General features: G+C 46.0%; 1 protein-coding gene across 1 annotated transcript in view; it reads left to right on the top strand.

Moving 5' to 3' along the window:
• Positions 1–27,987, top strand: part of EPS8L2 (EPS8 like 2) — a 423,360-nt gene that overhangs the window by 289,240 nt on the left and 106,133 nt on the right. Inside the window, 5 exon segments of the mRNA XM_029582244.1 lie at positions 4,344–4,480; positions 8,816–8,895; positions 15,577–15,703; positions 18,537–18,625; positions 19,160–19,234. Coding sequence (XP_029438104.1) covers positions 4,344–4,480; positions 8,816–8,895; positions 15,577–15,703; positions 18,537–18,625; positions 19,160–19,234 — 508 coding nt within the window.

Below are 27,987 nucleotides of genomic sequence, written 5' to 3'. Positions count from 1 at the left end.
GGACATGCCGGAAGGCGTGGAGAGAATGAGACGGGATTTAAGGAAGCTGGAAGACTGGTTGAAGATATGGCAGCTGAGATTCAATGCCAAGAAGTGCAGTGTCATGCATATGGGGTGTGGAAATCTGAAAGAAATGTATTCGATGGGGGGTGAAGGGCTGATGTGCATGGAGCAGGAGAGAGACCTTGGGATGATAGTGTCTAATGATCTGAAGTCAGCGAAACAATGTGACAAGGCGATAGCTAAAGCCAGAAGAATGCTGGGCTGCATAGAGAGAGGAATAACCAGTAAGAAAAAGGAGGTGATAATCCCCTTGTACAGGTCCTTGGTGAGGCCTCACCTGGAGTACTGTGTTCAGTTCTGGAGACTGTTATCTCACAAGGACAGAGACAGGATGGAGGCTGTCCAGAGAAGGGCGACCAAAATGGTGGTGGGGTCTCCACCAAATGACTTATGAGGAGAGGTTGAAGAACCTAAATATGTATACCCTGGAGGAGAGGAGGTGCAGGGGAGATATAATACAGACCTTCAGATACCTGAAAGGTTTTAATGCTGCACAATCGACAAACCGTTTCCATTGGAAAGAAATCAGTAGAACTCAGAGTCATGTAATGAAACTCCAGGGAGGACGACGCAGAACCAACGTCAGGAAGTATTTCTTCACGGAGCGGGTGGTGGATGCCTGGAGCGCCCTTCCGGAGGAAATGGTGAAGACCAAAACTGTGAAGGATTTCAAAGGGGTGTGGGATAAACACTGTGGATCCATAAAGTCTAGAGGATGTGAATGAAGAGAAGAGACATGGGGGTGGCTTGCGGGAATGACAGCTACTACCTGGTGATTAATACCCTTATTCAATAAACATACACACGGTTAATGCGACTCCAACATTGCTCTATGCTTCAACGACAAGAGGAAATGTGGAAAAAAGGATTTGCATTCCCAAAAAGCGGGGACTAGCTTGCTTGTTGCGGTGGTTACTACACAAAACCAAATAAGCCTGATACTTCACTTTCAATGCATATCCAGCATAGCTCTGTGCTTCGATGGCAGGGGGGATTGAAGATAAGAGGAATGCAGACAACAACCAACAAGGACTGAATTGCATAGTCTGGGTAAACAAATAAATGTGGATGTAGCTTGCTTGTTACGGCGGTTATTACCCCGAATCAATTAAACCTGATACTTCACTTGGAATACATATCCAACACTGCTCACTACTTCAAAGGCAGGGGGAATGAAGAAAAGAGGATTTATATTCAGACAACAACCAACAAGGACTGAATTGCACAAATCAGTGGGAGTAACTTGCTTATTGTGGCGATTACTACCCATAATCAATTAAGCTTGATACTTCACTTTGATGCAGTTCCAGCACTGCCCTCTATTTCAATGGCAGGGGTGGAAGGTAACTAGAACCAAAAAGTTACCAATAAGAACCAAGAGTAACAGATAAGTATGAGAAAAATATAAGTGTGAAAGCTTGCTGGGCAGACTGGATGGGCCATTTGGTCGTCTTCTGCCATCATTTCTATGTTTCTATGTTTCTAACTACTTATATCTGTTAAAGTTTGGAAATTGATTCTTCAAATTACACTGGGCAACAAATTTTCACAAAAGCCATGTTATGGAAATGAAATTAGTCAATTCTTATAAATTTCCATGTGCTAAACACGAATGTGACTGTGAAAATGCAAAATTGGCTCTAGTTTTTTTGTAATATGCAATAATATAATTACATCTTGAACTGTATGCCAATAGCTCACTGGGCAACAAATTTTCACAAAAGTCATGTTACTGAAATGAAATCAGTCAATTCTTATAAATTTCCATGTGCTAAACATGAATGTGACTGTGAAAATGCAAAATTGGCTCTAAGTTTTTTTGTAATATGCAATAATATAATTACATCTTGAATTGTATGCCAATAGTAGGAGACCTACGGTTAATACCGTTTGAAAAATGAAGTTATAGACTACATCTTAGATTTCTTTGCTTGTCTCTTGTACACCTGTTCGGGAGCATCTCTGCGGAGTGTCCAGCAGTAGTCAGCCAGCATGAATATTTCAAATGCTCACCCTTTCTGACTGGGCTTCATATAGTACACTGCTGACGTCAGCTTACTCAGCAGCAGCATGGCAGTAGAACTGCATTGCATCAGAAAATGATGTAATAAACTCTGGATGATGTGTGCATGATGGTATTATGCAATATTACATCATTCTAGGCTTTTTTACAGTCCTATTGGATAAATTTACATGACTAAACATAGAAGGTGAACTATATTAAATATCTTCAAAACGAGAGCCAATAAAAACTTTTCATGGTCATATTCGTGTTCAGCACATCAAGATACTACAGAGTAGGACCTTTTTAGGTCAGTAACACTTTCATTGTTGCCCAGTGTTATTATTGTGGCTCATTGCAAAAGAACTTTTCATTGGAAGCGTCCTAAAACACCTGTGGAGGCTTCTTTGCAGTGTCATTTTTGGAGAGTTCACTTTATAGATCATTTGACGGCAATTAAGAATGGTTGTTTTCAGAAATTTCAAAAATTCTTGAAACCTTTTGAACAGTGATGTGCCACTGGAAAATGATGGATCTGTTGAATGGAATTCTTTTTCAGTTGTTCTTGCCCTGTATAGTACAGATATATATAGTTTTGGAAAGGGGATGGGAGGTTGGGTGGGGTTTTACGGGGGAGAAAAGGGGGTTGACTTTTTGTTTGTTACATTGTCTTTTTTTGATGTTTTTGTCATTGTTGGCCTAATAAAATTTGAATGATTAAAAAAGCAGTGGTATAGATTCCTGGAGTACTCCACTATTCATCTTTCTTCGTTGAGAAAATTGCCCATTTATCCCTACTTTTTTCCTATCTTTTAACCAGTTCCTAATCCATACTAGGTGATTGCCTCTTATCTCATGGCTTTTTAATTTCCTCAGCAATCGCTCCTAAGGTACTTTGTCAAACGCTTTCTGAAAATCCAGATACACTGTATCAACTGGTTTATCTTTATCCGCATGTTTATTCATGCCTTGAAAAAAAATATTAGATTGGTGAAGCAAGACTTCCCTTGGTTAAATACATGTTGGCTTTGTTTCATTATACTATGACTATCTATATGTTCAGTAATTTTGTTCTTTGTAATAGTTTCTACCATTTTGCTTGCCATTGATGTCAGTTTTACTGGTCTGTAGTTTCCTGTATCACACCTGGATCCCTTTTTAAAAATTGGTGTTATGTTGGCCTTCCTTCAATCTTCAGGTACCATAGCTAATTTTAAGCATAGTTTACAAATGGCTAATAGTAGATCTGCAAATTCATTTTTCAGTTCTTTCAGCAGTCTGGGATATATATTATCTGGTTCAGGTGATTTGCTACTTTTTAATTTTTCAATTTGCCTTATTACATTTTCCAGATTCACTGAGATTTGCTTCAGTTCCTCTGAATTGTCACCTTTAAATAACATTTCTGGCATGGTTATTTCCCTTACATCTTCTTCAGTAAAGACCAAAGCAAATAATTCATTTAGTCTCTACACTATGGCCTTGTCCTCCCTTAGTGCCCCTTTTACCCTTGGATTGTCCAACTGACTCCCTCGCATGCTATTTGCTTCGAATGTTCCTGAAAAATGGCAACCTTTTTTTTCACATTCTTTCTTTGCTTTCCTTATTAATGCATGGCATCTAGCTTGCCACTGCTTATGCTGTTTCCTGTTTTCTTCATTCTGATCCCTTTCCATTTTTGAAAGATGCTCTTTTGGCTAAAATAGCTTCTTACCTCTTCTTTTAACCATACTAGCAGTCATTTGGCCTTTCTTCCACTTTTTTTAATATGTGAAATACATCTAGTCTGGGCTTCCTAGCTTGGGTGAAACCTACTTATATGTCTTAATCACTGAAGAATGCTCTGGGACATCCTTATCTAACCTTTCTTTGAGTTTGATTTTCCACATCTTGAACCTGATCCTGCAAATGTTTCAATAAAAAACATTGCTGACAAAATCTAAACAGTTAACCAAAGTTCCACAATCAAGGTTTGCTCAATTTGTACTTTTAACCAATTTCCCATTCCCTTCATGGTTCACAACAAAATCATGAACTGAAAAGAGTAATAGGAAATAATCGGTCCAGGATAAACTGTAACTTGTACTTAAACATCTATACTGTGACAGCAGGTTTAAGCCTTGCCTTGTACTGGAATTCTGATAATTATTATACTCTTAAAAGTTAGAACATGGCTGATGACTTGGTATATGTAGAGTTAGGGGTTCTGTGCACTGATTGGTGGATTGTTAAGTGCTCCTGTGCTGACATCACAGTACTTTTCAATATTTTCCAACAGAGTAAACCAAGAAAAGATTAAGACTCAGAGAGAATCCATCCTGCCGCCCCAAGGTCCCGCTACAAGCCCCAAGCCCAAAGGATTCCAGATGAATGCTAAGAACCGCGTGATCCCTCCCTCAGCATCAAGTGAAACAGGTATGGAAAGAACTTAGTAATGGCTTCTAGGGGCTCTGAGCTAGCATTGACAAGCCTTTACTAGGAAACTCTATGTCCCTGAGACTACTATAGCCATAGTGCACAAGGCAGACAGTGTAAGAGCAAACAGATTTGTTTGTCCTCATACTAGTGAGTTGGTAGTTTACAATTAGAAAACTGGGACTGCAAAGTATCAGAAAGTTTAAGGAAAGAAATTAAGAACATAAGAATTGCCATGCTGGGTCACACCAAGGTCATTCAAGCCCAGCATCATATCTCTGACAGTGACCAATCTAGGTCACAAAATACCTGGCAGATTCAATAAACTAGATCTAATGTAATAGATTTATTTAGTCCACCTGGCTAATGATGCGTTAGTGGCTTTTCCTCTAGGAACTTGTCCAAACCTCTTTTAAATCTTGCTATGCTAGTCGCCTGGACCATGTCCTCTGGCAATAAATTCCACAGCTGGACAGTGCGCTGAGTGAAAAAATACTTTCTATGATTTGTTTTGAATTTGCTGGTTGTTGGTTTCATGAAGTGTTCCTTGTTTTAATATTATTTAAAAGGGTAAGTAACTTTCCTTTATTTACCCATTCCAACCCATTCATGATTTTATAAACTTCTATCATTTCTCCCCTCAACTGTCTCTTTTCCAAGCTGAAGAGCTCTAGCTTATATAGCCTCTTATCACAGAAGAGATGTTCCATCCCTTTACATTTTTGTTGCTCTCCTCTGCACCTTTTCTAATTCCCCTCTGTCTTTCTTGAGATGGGACGGCCAGAACTGCACACAATACTCAAGGTGAGGTTGCACCATGGCTTGATACAGAGGCAATATATTTTCCATTTTATTCTCTATTCCTTTTTGGATCATTCCTAACATTCCATTTGCTTTTTTGACTGCTGCCACGCACTGAGCAAGGATTTCATTGTATTGCCTACAAAGACTCCAAGGTCCTTTTTCTGGGTAGTGACTCCCAAAAAAGAACCCAGCGTCGTGCACTTATAGTTGGGATTATTTTCCCCTCTGTGTATCAATTTGCAGTTTTCCACATTAAATTTCATCTGCCACTCAATTGCCCAGTCCTCTGGTCTTACAAAGTCCATCCGCAGTACCTAACAATCCATTGCTGTTTTAACAAATTTTAATAATTTTGTAGCATCTGTAAATCTGATCACTTCATGCGTCATTCCCTTTTCCAGATCATTTATGAATGTGTTAAATAACACAGGTTCTTAGCATCAACCCTGTGGTCCTTCACTAATGATCTTTCTCTATTTGCAAAACTGACCATTTAGTTCTACCCTCTATTTCCGGCCTTTTAACAAGTCACCAATCCACAATAGAGCACTGCCTCCTATCCCACGACTTTGTAATTTCCTGAGGCATTTCTCATGGGGGAGTTTGTCAAACGCCTTCTGGAAATCCAAATACACTATATCAACTTGCTCATCTGTAGCTACATGTTTATATACACATCTAAAAGCAGAGTGAGAATCCATGAGGGGCGGCGCAAGATGGCAGAGTGAGGTCCCAACAGTGTTCCTGTGCCTTTGATTTTATTTCTTTGTTTGTATTATCTGACTAATGTCTGCGAAGAGGAAGGCTAGAGTAAGGGGCTTTCCCTCTGCGACTGCATCCCCTTTGGCTCAGAAAGCGCTTACTTCCTTTTTTGGGACCCAGTCCAGCATAGTGGGGGAGATGCCCTCATTGGCTGCCTCGATGGGGAAGAGTCAGTTCAGTCTGGGCCCAATCTTTCACTGTCTCCCCTGGATCACCATGTCTGAAGGAATCATCAAGCCTAATAGCAGTATCAACACCCGAGATTTGCTCAAGCAATATTTTTCTCAAGAATTATTAATTTTGGAGTATATTTTTCCCCCTATTACTAAATTATATTGTTTGCCTGTTTGGCGTAAAGCATCTACTGCCTCAGTGGAAACATATGAGACTGCTAATTCCTCAGGTACGGATGTCCCTGTGCAGAGCAATTCTCAAAGGGTGACTTTGTTTCCTTTGATTTCAAGTAAGATGTGGCTTTGGTATTGTGCCCTTTTTGTAAGGCTAAGGAGTTATTTTGGGGACAAAATAATCAGGATATATCTTGACTTTTCATATATGATTCAAGAACATAGGAAACTTTTTCTTGCTTTACACCAAGATACTCTTTCTATAGGCGGAAATTTGTTTCTCAAGTATCCCTGCAAATGTTTGGTTAGGTTATGTGATGTGGATTATATATTTTTCGCCCAGAGCAACTGATGATTTTCCTAGTAGGGAAGAGGATTTCTCCTGTTTCCTAAAGATGGAGTTAAGTTCCCAGCTGATAATTGTAGTTGCTGGCTAGAATCAGGCTTTTTTCTTTACTGAGTATGTTTTCTTTGTGATTTCTGTTGCGAGTGCAACCTTCGGGAGCCAATGGTGTGGGCTCGGCGCACATCACTTGGCTCATAGGAGAGCGGAGCCCTTGGGCCACGGAGTGGCTCAGGTTGGGACACGAGTCGCACCCATGGTGAGATGTGTGTGCAGGAATGGGCGGCACAGGAGCAGAGCTGGATGGAGCATGGAAGACTGGATGTAGTCGTGGAGACTTGGAGACCTGGACGTAGACTTGGAGACTTGGACGTAGATTTGGATGTAGACTTGGACGTAGATGTGGAGACATGGACAAGAAACAAGGAGGGATGAGCAAGACCCTCAGGTGATCTACACAGCACGTGGGGCTGGTTGCACACCACACTGTCTCTGTTGTGCCCTACCCAGCCAGATGGCTGGTCACGGACCACGAGGAGAATGGGACAGGCTCGGGAAATCTCTTAGCGCAGGGTTGCAGCAACCCCTCGGATCCTCTAGAGTCGGGACTTGGGAAGACAAAATAAAACCTTGGAGCTTGGCAACTCGGATTAAAAACAGGGAATCTCTAGAGGCACAGGTCCTAAGGAACCTGGAGCATTAGGACCAGAAACATGACAGAACTTGGGACAACAAGGAGACTTGGAGCATCAAGGAGACTAGGAACATCAAGGAGACTTGGAACATCAAGGGACTTGGAACATCTCTGGAGGGGAGTCACGGACGTCTCTCTGGAATGGAGTCATGGATGTCTTTCTGGAATGGAGTCACGGACGTCTCTGGAATAGAGTCACGGACGTCTCTGGAATAGAGTCACGGACGTCTCACTGGAATAGAGTCACGGACGTCTCACTGGAATGGAGTCACGGACGTCTCTCAGGAATGGATTCACGGGCATCTCAGGAATGGACTCATGGACATCTTGGAATAGACTCACGGACATCTTGGAATTGACTCACGGAGCATAGACATCAGGACATGGAACAGACATCAGGATTCAGAGTCACGAACATCAGGACATGGAGCAGACACCAGGATCTGGAATCACAGACCTCAGGACTTGGAACAGGCATCAGGCTGAAGAGAACTCTTCAGGAGCATCTGGATAGATGCAAAGACAACGGAGGAATGAAGCAAAGCCCCTTTTATAGGGCAGACCCAGGAAGAGGATGGAGACTGGATGTCAGTGGGGCCGTGGCCACTTCCTGTCACTGGCCCTTTAAAAGGAATGAAGAGGCGCGGCCGTGCGCCTAAGGAAGGCCAGGAGCAGATTGCAGGTCCTTGGACAGCGGCCTGCGCAGGAAGAGGCAGGCCAAGGAAGCGGCGTCCCAGCCACGTAGGAGGGCCCTGAGGCAGGCGACGTCTGCGGCGTCCCTGCCGGGTCGAAGGGCAGGGCCTGAAGGCAGGACCCAGCCACGAGACCAAGCTTCGGTGGCGGCCTCGCAGGGCTGCGAGGGAGGTGGCATCCGGCGGCGGCACTAGCCGCAGAGGAGGAACAAGGCCCCGAGTCCTCTCTGCCACGGAGGCAACAGCGGTCCGGGCCGCGTGGCCAGGTTTCATCAGTGGCTTCCCAGGGCCATGAATAGCAGCGTGGCACAAGGCCTCAAAGATAAGGCTCTGTCCACTGAACCACGGGCAAGGGCGCAACAATTTCTTCCTTTTTCTTTTTTCCACGTCACCCTTGATTTTCCTTCTTGTTTAATATGTTACATTTTTTTCTTAATATTTCCTGCCTGGTTAAAGTACTATGACACTTCTGCTGTACTGCAAGTACTGCACACACCCTTTGCAACACTGCAGATACTGTAGGCCTTGAGTGAGCCTTTGCCAGCACTGAAAACACTGCATAAAATCTTGCTAGCAGTGTACAAATGACAAATGCTTTGTTGGCACTGCACATTCTTTGGGTAGTACTGCTTTGACTTAAGATAGTGGCGTATCCCCAGAATGCTGACAACACTGTTTTTCTTTGCCTGGCAGAGTTTGATCGGCGAAGTACCGGTTCACAGGACCAAGAGGAGTCACGAGAAGTTTTAGCCCAGAAGATTGAGAGAGAAACTGTGAGTGGCTACCTGGTAGAGGGGTGGGGTATGTGTCCTGGGGTCTCAGTGTACTGCTGATGGAAATTACTATGTCCAGTAACACTAACATGAGGCAGGTTCAAGGTATCCTTTCAGCCACACTTAAAACCAGTTCTGCCGTTGTACCCCAGGCCTGGCCTCTAGCACCCCATGCTTTTCCCATACTGAGCCCACAAACAGCTCTGACATTGTACCCCAGTCCTGGCATCTGGCACCTCCTGCTGTTCCAGTCCTAAGCCCCATACACAGTTCTGCCATTATCTCCAGTCCTTGCTTCTAGCACCCTCTGCTGTTCAAGTACTGAGCCTCAAAAACAGCTCTGCCATTGTACTCCAGTCCTGGTCTCCAGCACTTCCTGCTATCCTAGTAATGAGGCCCATATACAGTTTTGCTCTTGAACCTCAGTTCTGCTCTGCAGCACCCCTTGCTACTACAGCTTAAAATTTCTACAGTTCTATATATTATACAGTTCTATTTGTTTTTAGTTACATGTAAACCGATGTGATATCTCGATCGAATGTCGGTATATAAAAACAATAAAATAAATAAATAAAATAAATTAGGCATACATAGTGTTTACAGATACATAAAAGAGACAGTCCTTACTCCATGGAGTTTATAATCTAGGTGAGACACACTAACAAGAGATTGTTGGGTGCAGGCCGGGCAGTAAGTGGGTGGATCGGGGGATCATTCGGAGGAGGGTGGTCCCGGTCGGGGCAGATTCACTCCAGTGGAGGCTGGCTGTACTCACGAACGAGCCGCACGGTTTTCAGTCGCAGCAGCGGCCTGTTCACCATGCTGGCGGGAAATTCTTGGGGCAGTGCACCCTCTTCAGGGTTTGACAGCTGCAGTGTGGTGCACCCCTCCCCCTCGCGATCCGGGCCACGGGAAAGCGCGGCAAGTATAGGATTGCCCGTTTGGATTTTTATTTTGCCTTGCTTTATTTCTTGGTGCTTGTTATGACAGATAAGCAGCTCAGAGAGACCTGCAGGACCTGTGGTAACCCATTGATCCGCCTGAATGACCTCCTTCTCTGCACGGAGTGTGCTGGAGGAGGGAGGAGGGGTCTGAAAGGCATTCAAAGCCGCGGAGGCATTCGCGGACCACAGCGGTGGCGCTGGGATCACAGGAGGGAGTGGCTATGGCCGCAGAAGCGGAGCTGGATAGGGGGGGCTTCTCACTGGGGTCCGGGGGACCCTGCCGCTTCTGTTTCCCATGGTTCAATCTGGGGAAAAAGGTCTGGATGTCTCGGGCCCTAGCAGCCCCAAGTGCCCTTCAGGGGACCTTGGAGGGTCTGGAGGCTGAAGGCAATGATCCGCGGGTGAACCGGCTTTTCAAGAGAGAAGAGCTTCACCTGTTTATACCTCAGATGTTGGAGGAGCTAGGAATTAAGCTCACCCTAGAGGATTCAGATGCTGAAGGGGTTAATCTGGTTCTGGATGGCCTACGGAGTACCCCCAGCGCTTTTCCAATTCCAAAGAAAATCCAGAAATTGATCAACAGAGAGTGGAATTCCCCCGACGGGTCTGTGAGTTGGTAGAGCGATGTCCAAGCTTTATCTGCTTCTTTAGGACCATCTGGACATTCTCAAGGTCCCGAAGGTGGATGCAGCAGTTTCGGCAGTCACGAAAAAGACCACTATTCTGGTGGCTGGAGCTTCCGCTCCGAAGGATGTCCAGGATCGGAAGTTGGAAGCGCATCTCAAGCGAGCTTTTGAGGTCCTGGGGCTCGGCCTGCAGGTGGCGGTATGTGCAAGTCTGATGCAGCAGGCCTATTTATGTTGGATCCAGAAACCACAGGAACAGTCTGCCTCCAGGGACTCTTTCCCCAGTCCAGGCAGCCCGCCTGGAAGCAGGGGTTGCCTATGGCACGGATGCCTTGTATGACCTGGTGAGAACCACGGCCCATGCTATGTTGTCGGTGGTGGCGTTCAGGCGACACTTGTTGGCTATGCAATTGGTCAGTGGATCTGTCATCAAAATCGCAGCTCTGTAATCTGCCCTTTCAGAGGAAACTGCTGTTTGGTGAGGACCTCGATCGTCTGATGAAGTTGCTGGGAGAGACAAAGGGCAATAGGCTGCCAGAGGATCGAAAGTCTGGCCGGAAACCTTTCTCTTCTTGGCCTCGCTTTTGGGAGTCCAGACGTTTTCGTCAGACGAGGCCCTCGGCGGCCTCGGCCCCAAGACAGTCCTCGCATAGGCAACAGTCCTTTCGAGGGGCTGAAAGGTCATCTAGAGGCGGATCCATCCAGGGTGCAGGTGACAATAAGTCCTCACAATGAGATCTGGCAGGTCCACTCCTCATCTCTGGTAATCGGGGGCAGGCTGGCCCGGTTCTACGGGGAGTGGACAAAGATCACTTCCGACTGGTGGGTGTTGAGCGTGGTGAGAAACGGCTACGCCTTAGAATTTTCTTGCCCACTGTGGTCGGTCTTTCTGGAGTCGCGTTGTCTTTCCCGAAACAAGTGGGCAGTGGTCCAGGAAACGCTTCAGCAGTTGTTAAGTCTGGAGGCAGTTGTACCAGTGCCATTGTCCGAAAGGGACAAGGCAGATATTCCATCTATTTCATAGTGCCCAAGAAGGAAGGCACGTTCCAACCTATCCGAGACCTGAAGAAAGTCAACCAGAGTTTGAAGGTACCACGTTTTCAGATGGAGACATTGTGCACCGTAATTGCGGTGGTACGGGGAGGAAAGTTTTTGGTGTCTCTGGATCTCACCGAGGCTTATCTACATATCCCCATCCATCAGGAGCACCAGAAGTTTCTCAGATTCATGGTTCTGGGACAGCACTATCAGTTTCAAGTGCTGCCTTTCGGGCTGGCCACCGCCCCGCGGACCTTTACAAAGGTGATGGTGGTATTGCCAGCGGCACTGCGACAGAAGGGATTGCTGGTGCACCCATACTTGGACGATTGACTGATACGGGCGAAGTCACTAGAGGAATGTGTGCGGTCCATGGACCTAGTTCAGTCGCTCCTGGAATCTCTAGGCTGGGTTATCAATGTGCAGAAGAGCCATCTTGTCCCCTCCCATTCCCTCGAATACTTGGGAGCCCGTTTCGACACGCAGTGGAGCAGAGTGTTTCTTACAGACGACAGGGTGAACAAAATTCAGGGGCAGGTAGCACAGGTGCCGAAGGTCTGGGATTACTTACAGGTCCTGGACTTGATGGTGTCCACATTGGAACTGGTGCCTTGGGCGTTTGCCCATTTGAGACCTCTGCAGAGTTGTCCCATTGGAATCCCATTGGAATGCCCATTTGAGACCTCTGCAGAGTTGTCCCATTGGAATCCTCTGTCGCAACAATATTTCCTGCCCCTGACCCTGATGGGGTCAGCCAGGGCCAGTCTGGCCTGGTGGATGACGTGGAACAATCTGGAGAAGGGGATGCCTCTCAATGTCCCGGAGTGGGTGGTGGTCACCACGGATGCAAGTCTTCGGGGTTGGGGGGCAGTTTGTCTGGGCAGGTCTGCTCAGGGCCTTTGGTTGATGTCGGAACAGACATGGTCCATCAATCGCCTGGAGACGAGAGCAGTGCGCCGAGCTCTGGAGCAGTTTCTACCCTTGGTCCGCAATCAGATGGTGCGAGTTTTCTCGGACAATTCGACCTCAGTGGCTTACATCAACTGCCAGGGGGGAACCAAGAGTTCCACGGTAGCTCAGCTGCTGTTTGAGTGGGCAGAGCTTCATCTCGAAGGAATTGCCGCCTCCCGTGTCGCAGGAGTCGACAACGTCGAGGCAGATTACCTCAGCTGGCAGCAGTTGGATCCGGGGGAGTAGGAATTCTCTCAGAGGGCCTGGGAGCTTCTCTGCGAACGGTGGAGAACCCCGCAGTACGATCTCATGGCAACGAGTCTCAATACCAAGACGCAAAGGTTCTTCAGCCGCCGGAGGGAGACCGGGGCAGTGGGGCTCGATGCCCTTATATGTCCGTGCCTGACCGGAGTCCTCCTGTATGTCTTTCCTCCGAGGCTTCTGATAGCAAAGGTACTCAGGCGTGTAGAGGGACACATGGTGTCAGTGAGTCTGGTGGCTCTGGAATGGCCTCGGCCATGGTTCGTGGATCTGGTGCGGCTGGCTACACCTGATCTGGTGCGGCTGGCTACACCTGACCCATTTACTGGATCTCCTGCATCAGGGTCCTATATTTCCGATTGGGAGGATCACTTTTGTCTCGCAGCCTGGCTTTTGAGAGGAGGTGATTGCGCGTGAGGGGGTATTCGGAACCAGTAATTACCACGCTGCTCCAAGCGAGATGCCCTACCTCTTTAACCTATTCCAGGGTATGGAAGGTGTTTGAGACCTGGTATGGACAACAGGGATTGGACTCTCTTCAGGTGTCGGTGTCCCATATTTTGTCTTTTTTGCAGGTGGGTTTATCCAAAGGATTAGCCCATAGTTTCCTTCGGGTCCAAGTTTCCACTTTGGGTTGTCTCAGAGGGAGAGTCCAGGGGAAGGCCTTGGCATCCCATCCAGATGTGGTGCATTTTCTACGAGGAGTCAAACATCTCCGTCCACCTCTGCATCACATTTGTCCAGAATGTAATCTTAATCTCATGCTACGGGTCCTTTGCGAGAAGCTGTTCAAGCCTCTGAATCGAGTATCTTTGAAGATCCTGACTCTGAAGACGGTCTTTATGGTAGCTATCTTTTCGGCTAGAAGGATTTCGAAATTGCAGGCGCTTCCGTTCCGTGATCCGTTTCTCCGTATATCATCCGATACAGTATCCTTGCATACAGTACCTTCGTGTCTTCCTAAAGTGGTGTCAGTTTTTCATGTAAACCAATCACTGGAGTTGCCCGGGTTTCCGGATTGGGCTTGGGATCCCTCGATGGGATGAGAACTTCACCTTTTGGATGTGAGATGGATGGTATTACGTTACTTGAAAGTCACTAACGTTTTTCGTCATTCTGATCATTTTGTCCTGTTCGGAGGAGCAAAAAAGGGCGAAAAGGCATCTAAGGCTTCTTTGTCTCATTGGTTGAAAGAGATTATCTCTGCAGCTTATGTATCAAAAAAAAGAGCGGTTCCAGTGGTCTTAGAGCACATTCGACTCGAGCTCAGGCACCATCCTGGGCTGAGTGTCAGCTGGTGTCTCCACAAGAGATCTGTAGAGCCGCGGTGTGGTCTTCATTGCATAATTTTACCACGCATTACCATTTGGATGTGCGGGCCCCGGAGACGGCCCCTTTTGGAGAGAGTGTTTTCGAGCGGGTCTTTCGGGTTCCCACCCAGTGTAAGAGGGCTTTGGTACATCCCGCTTGTCTGGACTGATCTGGGTATGTTCAGGAAAGGAAAATTGGTTCTTACCTGCTAATTTTCGTTCCTGTAATACCACAGATCAGTCCAGAGGCCCGCCCTGAAGATCTCTGCCGAAAGACTGCTTGATCTACTGCTGTATTTATTTGTAAAGCAGATTTGCCATTTTTTGGCTTCAATTTCTAGGTTTAGCGTTTTCTGCATGGTTATCTAGTTGGTCAGGGGTATCCATGTTGGGAGCCTCGTTCGCTCTTTATTTTTCTTATCTTGGTTTGGGTATCGATTAATACTGAGGGACTGCAGGTGGCACTCTCTTATATGTGGCAGTGCCCAAAGTTTTGTTCTCTACCTCCATCTGCTGGTAGGGATGAATAAAACCCACTTGTCTGGACTGATCTGTGGTATTATAGGAACGAAAATTAGCAGGTAAGAACCAATTTTCCTGTAGTTATGAGGAGAGGCTTTAATTGCAGCTTCCAGCTTGCTGGCTGCTTATAACAAAGAAAAAGGTAGTATCAAATAGTTAGAAGTTTTCTTGTAATATCATCCTACAAAAATTACTTAATACTAAGAAAGATATTTGTTTGCTATTTTGTAGTGAGGGAAAGGAAAGTAATTTTTAGATCTTCTCTGATTTTATTTTATTTTAAGCTAGATGAACAGTATTAAGAATAGTATTAGACTAATTTAGTTTAGGGAAGTTTTGGAAGATTTGTCACGATGGGTACTATTTAGAATAGAGAGGGGATTTTAGTTTATTTTATTTGTGAAAATTCAAACATCATCTTCATGAAGCAGGTTCATCCTGGATCTATCTCTAGTACTGGAAATAAGTCTCCCCTTGTATCAGCCACTGCTTCATCAACCATTTGAATTGTAGAGAAGTTTGTCTAAAGTATTCTGCAAACCTGTGAGATTAAATTGAGAATTTATGCTAATGTTTTGGCCAGAATTTAGGTGGGAATTTTGAAATCTTTCTTGAACTAAACTGAGATATATAGAGCAGGGTAGTGGTTTCCTGTTATAACTTACAAAAGTTAATTTTCTTAATTTTCCAATGCTAATAAACTTTTCTTTCACTGTAATGCCATATGCTTCTGTTTCCTATACAGTATAAGAATCTAAATGTGTGATGTAAATGTTCATGCACTGATCCTGCTATATTACTTGTAGGTGAGAATACTTTGAACTGAATGTGGATGCAGATAGAGGGAGCCAATGTCTTAGGAGAAGTCACAGATGGGGCAGGAGTTAAGAGCAGGAACACTCCTCTGCTCATATAGCAGTCTCAAAAGCCCAGGCTGCAACCATGAGGGCCAGCAGCCTGTACTCCTGCACCCCATTCTGTGCCTGTTTGGTGCCTATAATTCACGCAGTTTCCTGATTTTCTTCTTAGCAAACTTTGAACTGCACCCTGGATGACATCGAGTTCTTTGTAGCGAGATTACAGAAAGCTGCCGAGGCCTTCAGACAACTGAACCAGAGGAAGAAAGGAAAAAAGAATAAAAAGAAAGCTCCAGCAGGTACAGCACACACATAGCAGGGGGAAATGGGGGACAGCAGTACCATCTCTGGTAAGACAAGACCAGTAAGTCCATTTCACACACTATGAGAGGAAGGGCGATGGGGGCATCACCCACAGTGAAACAGAACCTGCAGATGCACCACACACACTATTGGTTGGGAGGATGGGATCATCCCCCGTGGTAAGACAGAACCAGTGAGTGCACCACATACATCACAGGGGAAGGGCAACAGGAGCATCACTTGGGGTGAGATAGGACCAGCAAGTCCATGAAACTAACTGGTAGCAGAATTAAAACAAATTCAAGGAAGCATTTTTTCAGCCAAAGCACAATTAAGCTGGAGGATATATAGTCAAGGCATGTAGCATAGTTGGGTTAAAACTTATGGACAAGTTTCTGGGAAACACGTCCATTAACAAGTATTAATCAGGTAGGCTTGGGGAATGTAACTTCTTACTGCTGGGAGCTGGAACTAACGACATAGAATAGATCTTCCCATCAGGTCTGTTGGGTACTTCATAAAAGGAAACCAGATTGGCCTCTGTCAGAGCCAGGATGCTGGGTTTGATGGGCCATTGATCTAACCCAAAATGATATTTCTTATGGTCTTAGTACTCTGCATGGGGAGGAGGAGTCAAATCAGTTTTGATAAGATAATTCCAGACAGGATTAGGACATATAAAGATAAACCTGGAAAGCTCTGAGTTTAAATAATAATATTCCACACTTGCTAGACCTAATGGCTGAGGCGAATCTAGATATTACTGCAGTCACAGAAATGTGGATCAGTGAGTCCCAGAGCTAGACTGTATCTACACCAGGCAGCAATATGTTTAGAATGGATAGGGTAGGGAAGTAGCACGTTACATAAAAGTTAATATTAAAACAAAAGAAATGCAGAGAATAGAGAGTAAGAGAGGAGGTACTGGGGGCGGTCTTGGAAGGGTAGATGGTAACTGCATCTACACTGCAGTGATTTACAGACATGTGACTAAGACAGAAAAGATGGTTAGAGATCTAATCAAAGATAAGACAAGGATGAAGGGGGAGGGTCTGTAATCTGCTGGATGTGGATTGGAGCACACCATCTGTGAAATCAGAAATGGTGAGATCCTGGACTCCATTCCAGAGGGCTGTCCTCAGGCAAATGGTGATGGACCCCTCGAGGGAGGGCGCAGTACTTCATCTGGTGCTTACAAATAGAGAAAATGTTTCTAATGTCCAGGTATGTGGCCATTTCAGCACTGGTGATCATCAGATGGAGTGGTTTAATATAAGAGCCAAAGCAACTAGGGGTTATACAAGAGCATCAACTTTGTTAAAATCGGGGGTGCCGGCAGGGTGGGAAGTTCTTTCTAAAGTAGAACAGTGGGTGAAAGTAAAATGAAGCAAATAAAAGTAAGAGAAAAAGACTGGTATAGGTTTCAAAAGAGGAGACTGAAAGGTTAAGAGCCAATTGGCTAGGCATTCAAAACATATGAGGGATCTCAGAAAAATGAGCACAGGAAGGAATGTCTGGTAAAACTGAAAAAAGCAGGGAAGGCTGGCAGAGGCCAAGGCAGGAAAGCGAGGTGGCCAGATTTGTTTCTGGTATGTCAGGGAGAGTTGCTGGGTCACTGTCCTAGGAAAACCTTCAGTCTCGTACCCACCAACCTACAGGGCTGGTGCTAGCTTTGAACGGGCTGTGGAAGGCAAGCTTGGGCAGGAATATTACGGGACAATATTCAGATACTGATGGGTGATTGCGAAGTCCATGTGCACTTTTAGCCACAGACTGCACCAGTTCCCAGAGGAAAAGTACTGGGCTAGTTTCCCTGGAAAAAAGTGTTGCAGGGATTTGCATCTGCTCTTTTTCTGGAAAATGTCCCCTTCAAAACAACGCACATAGGGGTGAAATTTCAAAGCACTTAGGTGCGTAAAATTAGCATATGCTCACATACGTGGCTTGTACTTGCAAAATTGCTATTTTAGAAACATTGAAAGTTTGCGCATATTTTAGGGTTTGTGCACACATATGCATGTGAAGAAAAGGGGTGTTTTGAGGCGTACGTTACATTTTTATAAGAGACTTACGTGCAGATATTTAGCAACTCACCTGCATAATTTTACATCTGCTAATTATCTTGCGTAATTGATTTCAGACTTATTGATTGCCTATTGTTGACTGGGTGGGAGGACCGGGTGAACTGGGGGAGTTCAGGCTGAAGAACCAGGAAGATCTCGAGGTCCTGGAGAAGGACTGGGTGAAAGAAATTGGAAAACTGGTCATTTCAGTTGTGCACGCAGGTTTTAGAATTTACAGACTTCCACGCTTAAATTGGGTTGTACATTGAGCATGTGCTACTGTTTTTGTGTGTAAAGTATATGCACGTATATTTTTTACATTGGTAGCAAAAGTAATCACCTTCAATGCATTGCATGTATTTGCGCGTAAGCATACATATCCGCATATGTTGGGGGGGGCGTAATTCACGTATTTTATAATCTGCATGTATCTGATACGCCTGGGTTATAAAATAATATTGTAGATCTCCACACGGCCATATCGGTGCGTGTATGCAGCCGTGTAGAGTTTTATGAAATTCCCTGCCTTATCCTTGGCCCTGGGAACACCTGCACTAGTTTTACTTACAGGGAGGACAGGAAATTTTCAAAAGGTCCTTTTAGCTGTATAAGTGGCCTGTGAAGATCGCCCTCCATAGAATCATTCCACGCCATATTAAAGACCAGTGCATGCTGTGTTCTGGCAGCCACCGGGAGCCCTGCTTTTGGAAATCAAAGAGTAAACTCGGTGGTTCTCATGCTTTCCTCCCTCTCTCCTTCTCCACAGAGGGTGTGCTCACGCTGCGAGCCAAGCCTCCCACGGAGGAAGAATTTATCGACTGCTTCCAGAAGATCAAGCTGGCCCTGAACCTCCTGGTAAGGCACAAAGAGTTCCAGCACCTTCCAAAACCCTCTACATGCAGCTGACCAAACTCTTCCTTTTTCTGCTCTGACGGTGCCCAGTGAACTTCCTTCTGACCTCAGCAGGTGTGGGTGCAGAGCGGTCTCGGGGAAGGTGGTCTGAGCACTCGGGAGATGACTAACACGTGGCTCTGTTGTTTTGACCCATGAGCAAGGCTAATGTATTGCCAGGCAAGCATTCAAGGATGCTGTTTACGGAAACATGGATGCAATTTAAAAATAAATGCAAGTGAATACAAAGTACATTTCTTTTCTGCATTATTAGTGCATTGCCGTGCAAACTGTTCAAAGCTGATGAAAGGGACTAGAAAACTGATATGGCAACAGGAGCCTCACTATCACTTTAGGGCTAGTTTCACAGTGCTGGATCAAACTTTTACTGAGGGGGGGCAGACTATAGCAAAGTGCCTGATAATAGAAATCTCTACTGGGGAGGCTTGGGGGGTCACCTTCCTTATTAACAAGCATGGCCATTTCCTCTTCTCTCAGGCCAAACTGAAGAAGCACATTCAGAACCCGAGCTCTGCAGAGCTGGTCCACTTCTTGTTTGGGCCACTGGAACTGGTACGTACCATCCATTGTTTGATCTGAAAAGTCGCTGTGTGGGGAGACATGACGCATGATAATGATAATACAGTAACTGAGTCGGTTGGGTCAAAGAGCAATTAAAAGTCCATCATGTTGAGCCAGTTATATCTCCAAAATCCACCCAGTGGTTTAGGGAAAAACAAAATCAGTTTTCCACAACAGGATGTTTCTCCCAGCAGAATTATTGCTCTGGATCAGCACCTGTTTTGAAGCAATGGAAGTTTTCGCTGTAACGCATGTTCAGTAAATCTTTTACTCTGTAATGACCTATTTAGTGTTGGCTCAGACTCTTTTATATACATTACAGGTAATGGGCTCAATATTCAGCCATATTGGCTAAGTTACAAGGGATATTCAGCTGAATATCCACACAGAAATCACTACTTAGCCGCATAAGTTATATCTGGTTAAGTTAGACCTCTAACTTATCCGATTAATTTAACCGCATAAGAGCGATATTCGCTCTTCCCTGTACGTACCTGGATCAGTCCAGACTGCTGGGTTTTGCCCTCCCTCTAGCAAATGGAGACAGAGATGTTTTTAAAACAAAGCCCCGCCTTATATAGGAAGTGCCACCTACAGTCTGGCAGTATTACTCTGTCTCCAAGTAGATGGCGGAGGTGCAAAACCTACAGTCTGGTCAGGATATTGTATTTGTTTAGGATAGTTAGTCAGAATTAGTGGATAGTTGTCTTGGAAAATTAGTGAATTGGTCTCCTTAAAAAAAAAATCAAAACATAAAGAGCAAATTAGCGATTCTGTGGTCAGCCTCCCAGAGGGAGGTAGGTCCTGAGAGGGCCATCCCCTGCTGGTTTGAGGCAGCTGCCAACGAGGGTTGAGGACCCTATTGTTAATCTTGGGCCGTTTCCTCTCCCGCGCCCTCTCATTGCGGGGGTTTTTTTGCCGCGTTTTGAACTGGGATATTTTGTGCTGTTGGTTTCTTTGCCGGCTCCCCCGATGCCACGGTCGACCGGGTGTCGTGCGTGCAGCTCAGCCCGTGCGTGGCTCTCCCGTGAGGGAGTGTGTGCAGCATGTCTACCGGGGGGAGATGGCTTCTCTGGTGCAGGAAACTCCAAAAAAGGGCCGAAAACTAAGTCAGCACGAATCTCCTCGGTTGCAACTGAGGCTGTTCAGCCTGCACCTGATCCTTTTCAGCTGAGCATGGAAACGGAGGCCATTTTACAGACGTTCCGCTCTGCTACTCAGGCAGCTATGGGGGAGGGGTGTTTTCCTCCTCAGCCAAGGCTTCCTAAAGACAGGGAACCGGTGCTACTTGCTTCCCCCGACACGGAGGACAGTCCTGAGGGACCTTCTGACTCCTCCTCTGACTCATCCTTCATTGTTTTTCTACATAAGGCTTTTAAGGCAAAAGAAGCAGGGAAACTGCAGGAGGGGGGGAACCTGCCTCCTTGGGGACTAGATCCCATGCTCGCAAGCGCGCTAAGACTTGTAAGGGTGCGGGTCCGATCAAGCCTTAGCGTCCCCTCTGCACCGGGGATCCTCGGGGGGGGGGTACCTGCTCTTCATCACAAAACTTAGATCCCGGAGATCCAGACTCTCAGCCCCAGATTCCGCAGGGAGCGGATGAGGTGGATCCAGATCCACAACAGGCGGAAAGAGGCTCACAGGCCGCGGAGGGTGATGACCCTAAAGTGGTACGCTTTTTTCGCAAAGAGGAACTGGTACCCCTTATTCCAGCTATTCATACTGAGCTGGGTATTGACAGCCCTCCTGAAGATTCCAAACTCAGTAAGATGGATCCTGTGTTGTTGAGCCTGAGAGGTCCTGCCACCGCTTTTCCTTTCCATTTCTCGGCTACAGATTTGTTATTCCGGGAATGGGATACCCCGGATCTTGGGTTGAAAGTCAGTAAGGCCATGGACAAGCTGTATCCTCTGCCAGAGGAGGCTTTGGAGACATTATGTGTCCCTAAGGTAGACGCCGTGGTGTCTGCGGTCACCAAGAAAACCACGATCCCAGTCACGGGGGCGACAGCGTTTAAGGACCTACAGGATAGAAAGTTGGAGGTGCAATTCAAACGGATTTTTGAGGTCTCAGCCATGGGGGTTCGGGCAGCTATTTGCAATAATTTTGCAATGAGAGTGGGACTCCGCTGGGTACAGCAATTACAAGCCAGTGCGGGCTTTTCAGATGAGGAGGCTGCCCAGGTTGGATGTCTAGAATCCTCTGTGGCTTACTGCCCTGATGCCTTCCATGATCTCTTGCGTATGTCGGCAAGGTCCATGGTGTCGGTGGTCTCTGCCCGGAGACTCTTGTGGCTAAGAAACTGGTCGGCGGACGTGTCATCTAAGGCACAACTGGGATCCCTATCTTTTAAGGGAAAGCTACTTTTTGGAAAAAACTTGGAAGATATCCAATCCCAGGGGGATAATAAAGTCCATCGGTTACCAGAAGACAGACCGCGCTCTTGAGGTTCCTTCTCGTCTCGGGCCAGATTCAGAGGGAATCGGCGGTATCGACCAACAAAGGCACCCAGTCCTTCCTTTCGTCCAGGACCAGCGAAGCAGCAGGCCTGGTCCTAGCCATTCCGGGGCTGAAGATTTGGCAGAACCGGTGTGGTTCAGCCTTCCCCAGGGTCCAAGTCTTCTCAATGAAGGGGCGCTGGTCCACTCCTCGATGCCGGTGGTAGGGGGCAGGCTGTCCCTATTTTTCAAGGAGTGGACCAAAGTGACTACAGATCAGTGGGTGCTGACTGTGATAAAACAAGGCTATGCTTTAGATTTTGCATGTCTACCCTGAGATCGGTTCCTCGTCTCCCCCTGTGGGTATGCCACAAAGTGAACAGCGGTTCGGGAGACATTGCAGCGGCTGCTGCAGCTACGGGCCATCGTCTCAGTTCCGCCAGAGGCACAAAGAAGGGGTCGCTACTCCATTTATTTCATGGTGCCAAAGAAAGAGGGGTCCTTTCGGCCCATTCTGGATCTCAAAAGTGTGAACAAATGTCTAAAGGTTTCTCACTTTCATATGGAAACCCTACAGCCCGTCATTGCTTCGGTAAGAAAGGGGGAATTCCTAGCATCGCTGGATCTTATGGAAGCTTACCTTCATATAGGTATCCGTCCAGACCATCAAAGGTTTCCAAGCATATACAGCATATACAGCATAGTTCTCTGCTTCAACGGCAGGGGAGAAGAAAAGAGGGTTCGCACTCACAAAGCGGGGAGTAGCTGGCTTATTACGGCGGTTACTACCCCAAACCAAATGTGCCTGATACTTCGCTTTCGATGCATATCCAGCATGGCTTTCTGCTTCATGGCATGGGAGAGGCTGATACATCAAGCATTTCCAGCATAGCTCTCTGCTTCAACAGCAGGGGAATAAGAAAAGCTGAGGCTTCACGCATATCCAGAATAGCTTCAACTGCAGGGGAGAAGAAAAAAAAAAAAAAAAAGGATTCGCACTCACAAAGCAGGGAGTAGCTGGCTTGTTACGGCGGTTACTACCCTAAACCAAAAGGGCCTGATACTTCACTTTCAATGCATAACCAGCATGGCTCTCCGCTTCAACGGCAGGAGAGAAGAAAAACAACCAATAGGGGCTGTATGACATAGTCTGGGTAAAGGGAATAAACATGGGTGTAGCTTGCTTATTGCAGCAGTTACTATCCCTACTACCCCTAACTAATCAAGCTAGGTATTTCACTTGGATGCAGCTCCATCACTGCTCTCTACATTAATGGTGGGGGTGGAAGGGAAATAGAACCAAGAGTTAAGAGAAAATGAAAAGTATGAGAGAAAAAAATGTGTGAAGCTTGCTGGGCAGACTGGATGGGCCGTTTGGTCTTCTTCTGCCGTCATTTCTATGTTTCTATGTTTCTATGTTCTGGGTCAGCATTTTCAGTTTCGGGCTCTACCCTTCGGTCTAGCCACTGCACCCAGGACATTCACCAAGGTTTTGGTGGTGGTGGAGGCCCATCTCTGGAGGGAAGGTCTTCTGGTCCACCCCTACTTGGATGACTGGCTGATTCGAGTGAAATCGGAAACGCTGGCCAGGGCCGCGATTCACAGAGTACTGCAGCTCCTTCAGTCACTGGGCTGGGGGGTCAACCTCTCAAAGAGCAGGCTCATACCCTCGCAGTCCTTGGAGTATTTGGGAGCTCTTTTCGATACTCAGATGGGACGAGTTTTTCTTACCATGGAACGCATCTCCAAGTTACAAGCTCAAGTGTGGGGCTTGTTACTCAAGAGTACCCCCAGGGTCTAGGATTATCTACAGATGCTCGGATCTATGACTTCAACATTGGAACTGGTACCTTGGGCCTTTGCTCATATGCAGCCCTTGCAGTACGCATTACTATCCCGATGGAACCCAGTATCCGAGCTGTTCTTTCTCTCTCTGCCGCTTACAGGGGCGGCACGGGACAGTCTCACATGGCTGGTGACGGACAATCTATCCCATGGGGTTCCTCTGGAGGTGCCCGAATGGACAGTGGTCACCACGGACACCAGTCTCTCCGGCTGGGGAGCAGGGTGCCAGAGGAGATCGGTACAGGGCCTGTGGTCTCCCGAGGAATCTCTGTGGTCGATCAATCAGTTGGAGATTTGGGCAGTATGATTAGTGATACAAGCAGTCTGCTCTCTTCTGCAAGGTGAGAGCTGTCCGGGTGTTGTCGGACAAGGCGACCACAGTGGCGTACATCAACTGCCAAGGAGGAACCAGAAGCCACCCTGTGGCCGTGGAAGCGAGTCAGTTGATCAGTTAGGCGGAACAATACTTAGCCAGCATCGCGCGTCTCACATTGCAGGCGTGGACAGCGTGCAAGCGGATTTCCTCAGCCGGCATCATCTCGATCCCGGAGAATGGGAGTTGGCAGACGATGCTTTTCAGCGCATATGTGTAGCGTGGGGCAGACCCAGCATGGATCTCATGGCAACATTTCAGAACACCAAGGCTCCGAGGTTCTACGCTCGTCGCCGAGAGACAGGAGCGGAAGGGGTAGATGGCCTGTACTACCCTGGCTTATCGACGTTCTTCTGTACATATTCCCGCCTAGGCCATTGATCAGCAGAGTACTCCGACGGATAGAGCGTCATCTGGCTCGAGTAATTGTAGTAGCGCCGGAATGGCCGAGGCACCCTTGGTTTGCAGAACTTCTCAATATAGTGGTGGCAGGTCCACTATGGATTCCAGAGATCCCAGAGATCCCATATCTACTTCCATTTGTTTGGAAGAAGTTGATCGCTTCTGTCTAGTGGCATGGCTTTTGAACAGCGCCTCCTAAGTCGCAAGGGTTATTCTCCTGTGGTAGTTTCCACTCTCCTCCGGTCACGTGAAACATCTACTAATCTCGCGTATGTTAGCGTATGGAAGGTTTTTGAGTCCTGGTGTCTAGAACGAGACATTTCGCCAACCCGAGCTTCAGTGTCGGATATCCTGAGCGGAGTGTCACTTAGTTTCTCCACAGGAGATTTGTAGGGCTTCTACGTGGAAGTCACTACATACTTTCGCGAGGCATTACAGGTTGGATGTGCAAGCTGCGGAGTCGGGAGGATTTGGAGAAGGTGTGCTGCGAGCAGGCCTCTCTGGATCCCATCCCAGGTAAGAACAGCAATGGTACATCCCAGTAGACTGGACTGATCTGGGTACATACAGGGAAAGGAAAATTAGTTTCTTACCTGATAAGTTTCGTTCCTGTAGTACCACGGATCAATCCAGAGTCCCGCCCGAACAGTCATGCAGGTGGGGGAGAGTCCGCTCGTTTTCTTAAGGGTTTGAAATTTAATTGGATTAACCTTGAGTGGTTCTTCAGGTCTTAGAAGGGTTCAGTGACCCGGTTGTAATTTTTTCCAGTTCAAGAGTTAGTCTATCTTATGGGAGCCATCTTGCTTTGACATTACGTAATACTGCCAGACTGTAGGTGGCACTCTCCTATATAAGGCGGAGCTTTGTTTTAAAAACATCTCTGTCTCCATCTGCTAGAGGGGGGTCAAAACCCAACAGTCTGGACTGATCCGTTGTACTACAGGAACGAAAATTATCAGGTAAGAAACTAATTTTCCTTTATGTGGTTAAGTTAACCGGATAAGTAGTACTGCTTTGATCCTTTCACTGCCTACCCACTTTTTATGCATATAAAAGATAGCTGGATAAGTGACTTATCCGGTTATCTATTGGCTGCTGAATATACCCAGAAACGTCTTTGGCTATCGAATACTGAACACGTTTTGAATATGCAGCCCAATATGTATCGGGTTTTTGCTTAAATATAAGAATATGGATTTCTGAAAGTTGGATTATAGTAAGGCTTTACCAATATGTTGTACCTGGCTCTTATACTCTTGCACATTCTGTTGGCTCTTCCTTTGAAGACAACGGATTGTACAGTTGCCTCTACATCCCATGCAGTTATTTCCCCATCCTGTTTTTATATGAAATTACTAGTTGTATATTTAGGGGTGAATTTTCGAAATGTTGACACATGCTAAATCCAAGCATAAGTAGTATGTACATGCAGAAGTGATATTTTGCAAGATCCCGAAGTCTGCGTGTACATGTAGTGTTGCACATAAATGTGCAAGGGCATTCCAGGCCGGGATTTGGAAGCTGCCGCACAAGTTGCTATTTTGTAAGCAGTATACACACACACGCACATTCATTACTGAACTTGTCCAATGCGTTTAAACCTGCTAACTAAGTTGTGGAAGTAAAACTGCATTTGTCTCTTGTCGGCAGTGTTTGGGTGGGAGGTTCTGAGTGAGCTCTCGGCAAATTGGCGAGTATGCGCAGTCTTTATAACATACCTGCCTCCGCGTATGACTCTAGGTAACTTCATACACATGTTACAGTTATTATGTGCATAAAATATATGCATATATTTTTTATTAAATGGGTAGAGAAAGTATGTGTTTTCTGCATTACAAACATAGATGCAGAAATACGGGGTATTTTATAAACTTCCACCTCTCAGCTGTAACTTTAGACTCACCGGCTTATGCGCATACGTGCTGACTTAAGCAGACTACTGGAAATGAACCTTTGGTGGTTGTTTTGAGTTATTTGGGGTTCACGTCTTGCATTGTAGCTATCCCTTCATGGCTGGCATGGTTGCTTTTTCACAATCACAACAGAAAAATGTGTGGCATAAAGTATACGGGACAATAGAGTGTAACATCAAGGAGATTACTTTTATTTGACATCTGCACACTAAACAATGTGCACGAAATTAAATACACAGCAAACAATTGTGTGAATGTGACGGACCCCGCCATGGCCGTGTTTCGCATCAGGGGGACCGGAAGATTCTCACATTTGTATATTATGTAAAGAACAATATATGTGTTAGCAGCTGAGGCACCCGCTCCTTGATGTTATACTTTATGCCACACATTTTTCTGTTGTGATTTCTCTATATGTGTGTGTTTTTCACTCTGCCCTCCTCTTGTGCTTTTTCACAATGGCAGTTTCCTGCTATATTGTTCATGAATGAAGTCTCTCTTTCCCTGTCCAGTTTCCTGCTATATTGTTCATGGATGAAGTCTCTCTTTCCCTGTCCAGTTTCCTGCTATATTGTTCATGGATGAAGTCTCTCTTTCCCTGTCCAGTTTCCTGCTATATTGTTCATGGATGAAGTCTCTCTTTCCCTGTCCAGTTTCCTGCTATATTGTTCATGGATGAAGTCTCTCTTTCCCAGTTTACCTTCCCTGCTTGTCTTTGCTGTCGCCTACTGCTCCTGTACTAAGCCTCATCACTTTTTTGCCTTCTCTACTCTATTTTTTCTTTGTAGGTATCCAGAGGGCCTGAACTTCCTGCAGTATCTCCTTAAACATTTCCTATTTCCCGTAGGTATCCTCCTCTCTAACCCCTGGTCACCCACTTAGTCCCAGCACCTTTTAAAACGGGCTCCATGACAATGTTGCATGATAGTTTTGCGGTCTACTCTCTCAGTTTTGCCATGTTTTCCAAGAAATCATCACATGGTTCCTGTTGTGTTATGTTCCCTAACCTCAGATTCAGTTACAGGTTTCTCATTATCGATTATCATATGTGTGTCTGTAAATATACAGACACACACACAGACAGAGAAGATGGCAAGAGAAAATGGCCACTCAGTCCTCCCCAGTCTGCCCATTTCTGCCAACGCTGTTGCCACAGATCCTGTTTGATCCCTGTTCTTCTCCCTTCTTTTGCCACTAAGGTCTCTCTGTGTCTGCCCTAAGTGTGTCTCAAGTCTGTTCCAGGCTTCTGCCTCCTTCTGATATAAGAAGTATTTTTTTTCACGTATGAACCTCCCCATCCAGCCTCAGACGCTGATTCCTTGACCTTGCGCTTCTCGTTCTATTGAGAATTCTACCGTCTGGTAAATTTGTGAACATTTCTGCCCTACCTGCCTTTTCTCTCTTTTATTCTGCAGAAAGGGGGCAATTATATTGCAGGCCTTATAAATTTGCAAGATCTTGTACAATAATTTTCAATGCAAAGATACTTGTGTAAATTTGCTTTTAAATTTTTCCTGGCAAAACTACTCCCCACCGGTACACTTCCTGTTTGGTGCATGAAGGTTTGCTGAGAGAATTTACACCCATACTTTTCAAAATCAAAAACCAAGCTCCGCAGACTCCAGTCCCATCCAAATTGCGAAGGAGGCAAAACCCTGGCGCAGAAGAGTAGCACTACAATCCAGGGTTCAAATCCCAGTGTCACTCCTTGTGATCTTGGGCACAGGTGCAAACCTACAGATGACTTTTCAAAAGTTGGGCGTGTACATGTGT

This window comes from Rhinatrema bivittatum, chromosome 17 (assembly GCF_901001135.1).
Source record: "Rhinatrema bivittatum chromosome 17, aRhiBiv1.1, whole genome shotgun sequence".
In the NCBI taxonomy this organism is placed as follows: domain Eukaryota; kingdom Metazoa; phylum Chordata; class Amphibia; order Gymnophiona; family Rhinatrematidae; genus Rhinatrema; species Rhinatrema bivittatum.
The sequence above is the reverse complement of the archived record's forward strand: the minus strand, read 5'-3'. Positions and strand labels throughout refer to the sequence as shown.